The sequence below is a fragment of the Urtica dioica genome, chromosome 7, assembly GCF_054948205.1.
Source record: "Urtica dioica subsp. dioica isolate 48M chromosome 7, U.dioica_male_clone48M_v1_H2, whole genome shotgun sequence".
NCBI classification, from domain to species: domain Eukaryota; kingdom Viridiplantae; phylum Streptophyta; class Magnoliopsida; order Rosales; family Urticaceae; genus Urtica; species Urtica dioica.
This window is the reverse complement of record NC_142762.1, coordinates 21,922,620-21,926,524: the sequence shown is the minus strand read 5'-3', so window position 1 is coordinate 21,926,524 and position 3,905 is coordinate 21,922,620. Positions and strand designations below refer to the sequence as shown.

Here is a 3,905-nt window from a genome sequence, read left to right as displayed (position 1 = left end):
TATATATATATCTTTTAATACTTTTCATTATTACATCCTACCATTTTCATATAAACCCCTCTAATAATTTTTATGTCAATAATATTCCTATAAATATTATAGTAGTCTCTCTATAATAATATTAAATATTACATTTATACAAATTAATCACATGTTTTATATGTTAAACAGTGTATTGCATAAGTAAACTTTAATATTACATTCGAGACCCTTGTATTTTATTAAATATGTATTGTGGTGTAATTCATGTTGTACATTATATATTTTGTTACTATTAGTAATATACTCTTTTTTAGTTCGTGATATGTAATCTATTTTTATAAAATAATTAAAATAAATCAAAATTATAAGGTATATTTTTTGGGGAGACTATTTTTCAAATGAAAATGTGTTGCGCTAAATTGGTCTGGGTGAATAGTGTAACATCAAATTTGGTGATACACTATTCACCACACAATTATTTTTCCACTATTTTAATGCAAAAATAGTGTCGGTTGGAGCAAAATTCACACTAAAATCATCCATTCCCGCACTAATATGGTGTGGGTTGGAAATGGTCTTAGAGCCCACTCTTAAAAAAATTGTTGTTGTTGTTGTTGTTGTTTTTTTTTTTTTTTTTTTTGTAATTTATCGCGAAAAATAACATGTTTAAAACTTTTATTACGAAAATAGCTTTTTATAAAGTTGTAAATCATTAATTTTCTTGATTTTTCTCGATGTTTAATTTTTTTTTCAAAAAACATTATTTAATGTTTTAGATTTTATTTACTATTTACAATTTAATTTAGAAAGAAAATTCTTGTTTACTGTTTGACAAACAACTATTTTTTAAAGGATTTGAAATATTACACTTAAGAATCGGTAGTTTTGTAATTCCTTAATTTATTTAGCTAACATAATATTCATAAAAAACTTTTTTTTTTTCTTTTAACTGTTGCGAAAACGTAATGTGTAATTAGTCACACTACAAATGTGATTTAATAATTACTAAACATTCGATATTGAGTATCCAAGTCACTATAATTACTTCATAGACTATAAACATAATAATTCAAGATCCAACAAAAAAAAATGTAAATCATTAGAATTATTTTATTCGCTTTTGTAATCGAAAAAGTAGAATATGTTAATAAAAAAATCTTCAATACTTTTTTGTATTATTTCACTAACAATCCGAAATTAAACTTTATTCCTTCTATACTAATTCCTAGTGATGCTTGTATTGATTTTTAGCTTCTTAATAATCATTAACCTGAATTTGCTCTCTCTTAATTATATAATCAGTCTACACTAGTTCACCAATATTATATCCATCTATGCATAATTGCTTAGGATTTTCCCAAATAAATTTACCGTCTTTAGACATGATATAGCGATCCTCATATTTCTTACGCTACTTGACCAAACAAGAATGTGTGATATAAGATTTTGTTACCAATATTGAATCCATCTATGCATGTAGGATTTTACCAAATAAATTTACTGTATTCAGACATGATATATCGATCCTCATTTTTTTTATCATATTTAATAATTTAAAGAGTGATTAACAAATCAGCTATATATAAGTGTATAGTATAGAATAAATAATTTTAAAATTTTAAACCTTAAAAAAGGAAACATTATTAAAAAAAAAAAAAAGGAAACAGATTAATTCAAGAACCACTTATAGAATAGAACACAGAAAACCCATTAAGGAAAGATAAAAACTTTATTAATCAAATTAAGAAACCACAGGTAAGAGATATGGAAATCATGCCTAGTGATCATGTTGGTACCAAAATCACATTGGTTTCCCGAATGTTAAACACAGCAAAACTCCCAAGAAAGCAAATTGCTAAGAGAGCACAAAAAACGACAACTACTGCAAACCAGAGATTTAGACCCTTGTTATCGTACATTGATCCAATTCCTGTCGTTTTCTCTATCTCCTTCAAAATTTCATCACTCTGTTCAAGCCTCTCCGACGTACAAGAATGTTCTTGAACACAAGCAGCCGAGGCATCGTCGATCTCTCCGGGCCCCAAAGACTCATCGTTTTCTCCAGCGGACTCGTCAAACGACACAACCGATCTCACATCATGAGTTTCTTGATTGTCTCCGAAACCCTCGAAAAGCCTTCTTCGACCCTTCAAAGAGCCGGTTTTAATGGCCTCTCTCCGGCCTCTCACGATAGCTCTGGCCTCTGAATCAGCTAACATTATCGACAATCGGGGACGTTCGATATGGCTGTCGCTTATGTCGTCGGACTGAAGAGAAGAAATAAGGTATCTCGGAGAGCTTTGGTCAACGAGATTCAGGGTCTTGAGCATGAAGTTCGAGTGCTTTCCATCACAGCTCGTCGACGACAACGACGATCTCAAGCATGAGACTATCGACTCCTGAGACGTTTCATGGGAATTTCTTGTTCTAGGATTATATTTTTTCAGAGTTTCCCAGTCTTGTTGAAGAATCAAGAACTGTCGTTGAAGTTTATCCACGCTTAACGCCTCCTCTTCTTTCTGGATTTGATTACCTGCTTTAGAGCTTTGCAGGGTGGGACTTGTCTTTGAAGCGATCATTATTATTGCTTTCACTTTTTCGCTCGATCTTATTGTTGAATTAACGCTTTTGATTTATGGTATTCTATATCTTTGTTTCCCACTTTTTTTTTTTTTTTTTTTTTTTTTTTTTTTTTTTTTTTGGGAAGGGGTTTTAGGTTAGAGAATAATTTGGTGTGTGAGTTTTGATTTCCAAAGGCAGTGAGATTTTTTTTTCTTTTTTTTCTTTTATTTTGTTCGGCGGGATGTGGAAAGGGAAAATTCCATCGTGTTCAAATGTTGATCTTCGAGTTTGTTGGGGCTTGAGAACTTGTAGGAGTTTTTATAGTGTTTGTTAGTTATCAATTTTTTTTTTTCAAAATAAATATTAGACCTTCTAAAAAATCGTATTGAAATCATTTTCCTACCTTTTCTTTATATATACATATATATATATATACATATATATATATATGTATGTATATCATCATTTATATATTACTATTTGCCTACTGGTAATTTATTTGTATATTATTTATAGTAATTTCTAAACTTTTTTATTTTTTGAACCGGGGGTGCTCCATTAGATATCAGTCAAATCGGCTGTTAAAACATCTGGAATTTTGTATAACGAGAGAAATAAGATATCGCACACAATGTAGTGACAATGTGTCCAACAACTTGTTACGATGAATAATCTGGATAATGAAATAAAAGGTGCATATAGAAAAATGACAAACAATATGGTAACCCAGTTCGGTGCAACGTCACCTACATCTGGGGGCTCACAACCAGTGGAAAGGAATTCACTCTAAAGTAGTCAATAGTACAAACAATGACTTATATGAATAAAGCAAATAAACAATGCCCTAAGCCTATTACCACAAGTGATTACCAAGACATGGACTCCCCTTGAATTCGAGACCCCTCTCAATTCCACTCTTCAAGCAAACTCCTATGCTTGGAAAACTTTAATGAAAACTTATTTGAACACTTCAATCACGAACCACAAGAACCCACAATCTCACAAACACTCATATGCAAAATGTATGTTTTGAGAAATGCACCGCTAAAGATCAAAATACTTAGTTTTCCAGTCCGCCACTCGAGCACGTCTAAGAACACTAAAATATTTTATCAAAAGCGTCAAGAGGCTGCTAGGGTAGAAGCTCGGCTTTTATAGAAATCCAATCCAAAAGGAAAACAACTTAGGGTTTCCTTACCCATACAAGCGGCAGGATGAACAAGGAAAGTCTTCGGCGAAGAAAAATATATAAATCAGAAACTTGTCAGAAATACTCGACGAAAAATGACCGACATCTTTCGTAAATGCTTGCCATGTAAAAATAAGCCAACAAACCAGTAACAACAAACTCCCCATTTGGC

At 31.3% G+C, this 3,905-nt stretch overlaps 1 protein-coding gene across 1 annotated transcript; it reads right to left on the bottom strand.

Annotated features, from left to right (window-relative positions):
* Window positions 1-1,692: 1,692 nt before the first annotated feature.
* On the bottom strand, window positions 1,693-2,943 carry LOC149390403 (uncharacterized). Its single transcript, XM_089620720.1, has one exon. The coding sequence runs from the start codon at window positions 2,559-2,561 to the stop codon at window positions 1,767-1,769; it is 795 nt and encodes a 264-aa protein (XP_089476846.1). The 5' UTR covers window positions 2,562-2,943; the 3' UTR covers window positions 1,693-1,766.
* Window positions 2,944-3,905: the final 962 nt, after the last annotated feature.

Bases quoted from the DNA above. Each gene is read 5' to 3' on its own strand.
- LOC149390403 (XM_089620720.1), bottom strand. From the start codon at position 2,561: ATGATCGCTTCAAAGACAAGTCCCACCCTGCAAAGCTCTAAAGCAGGT.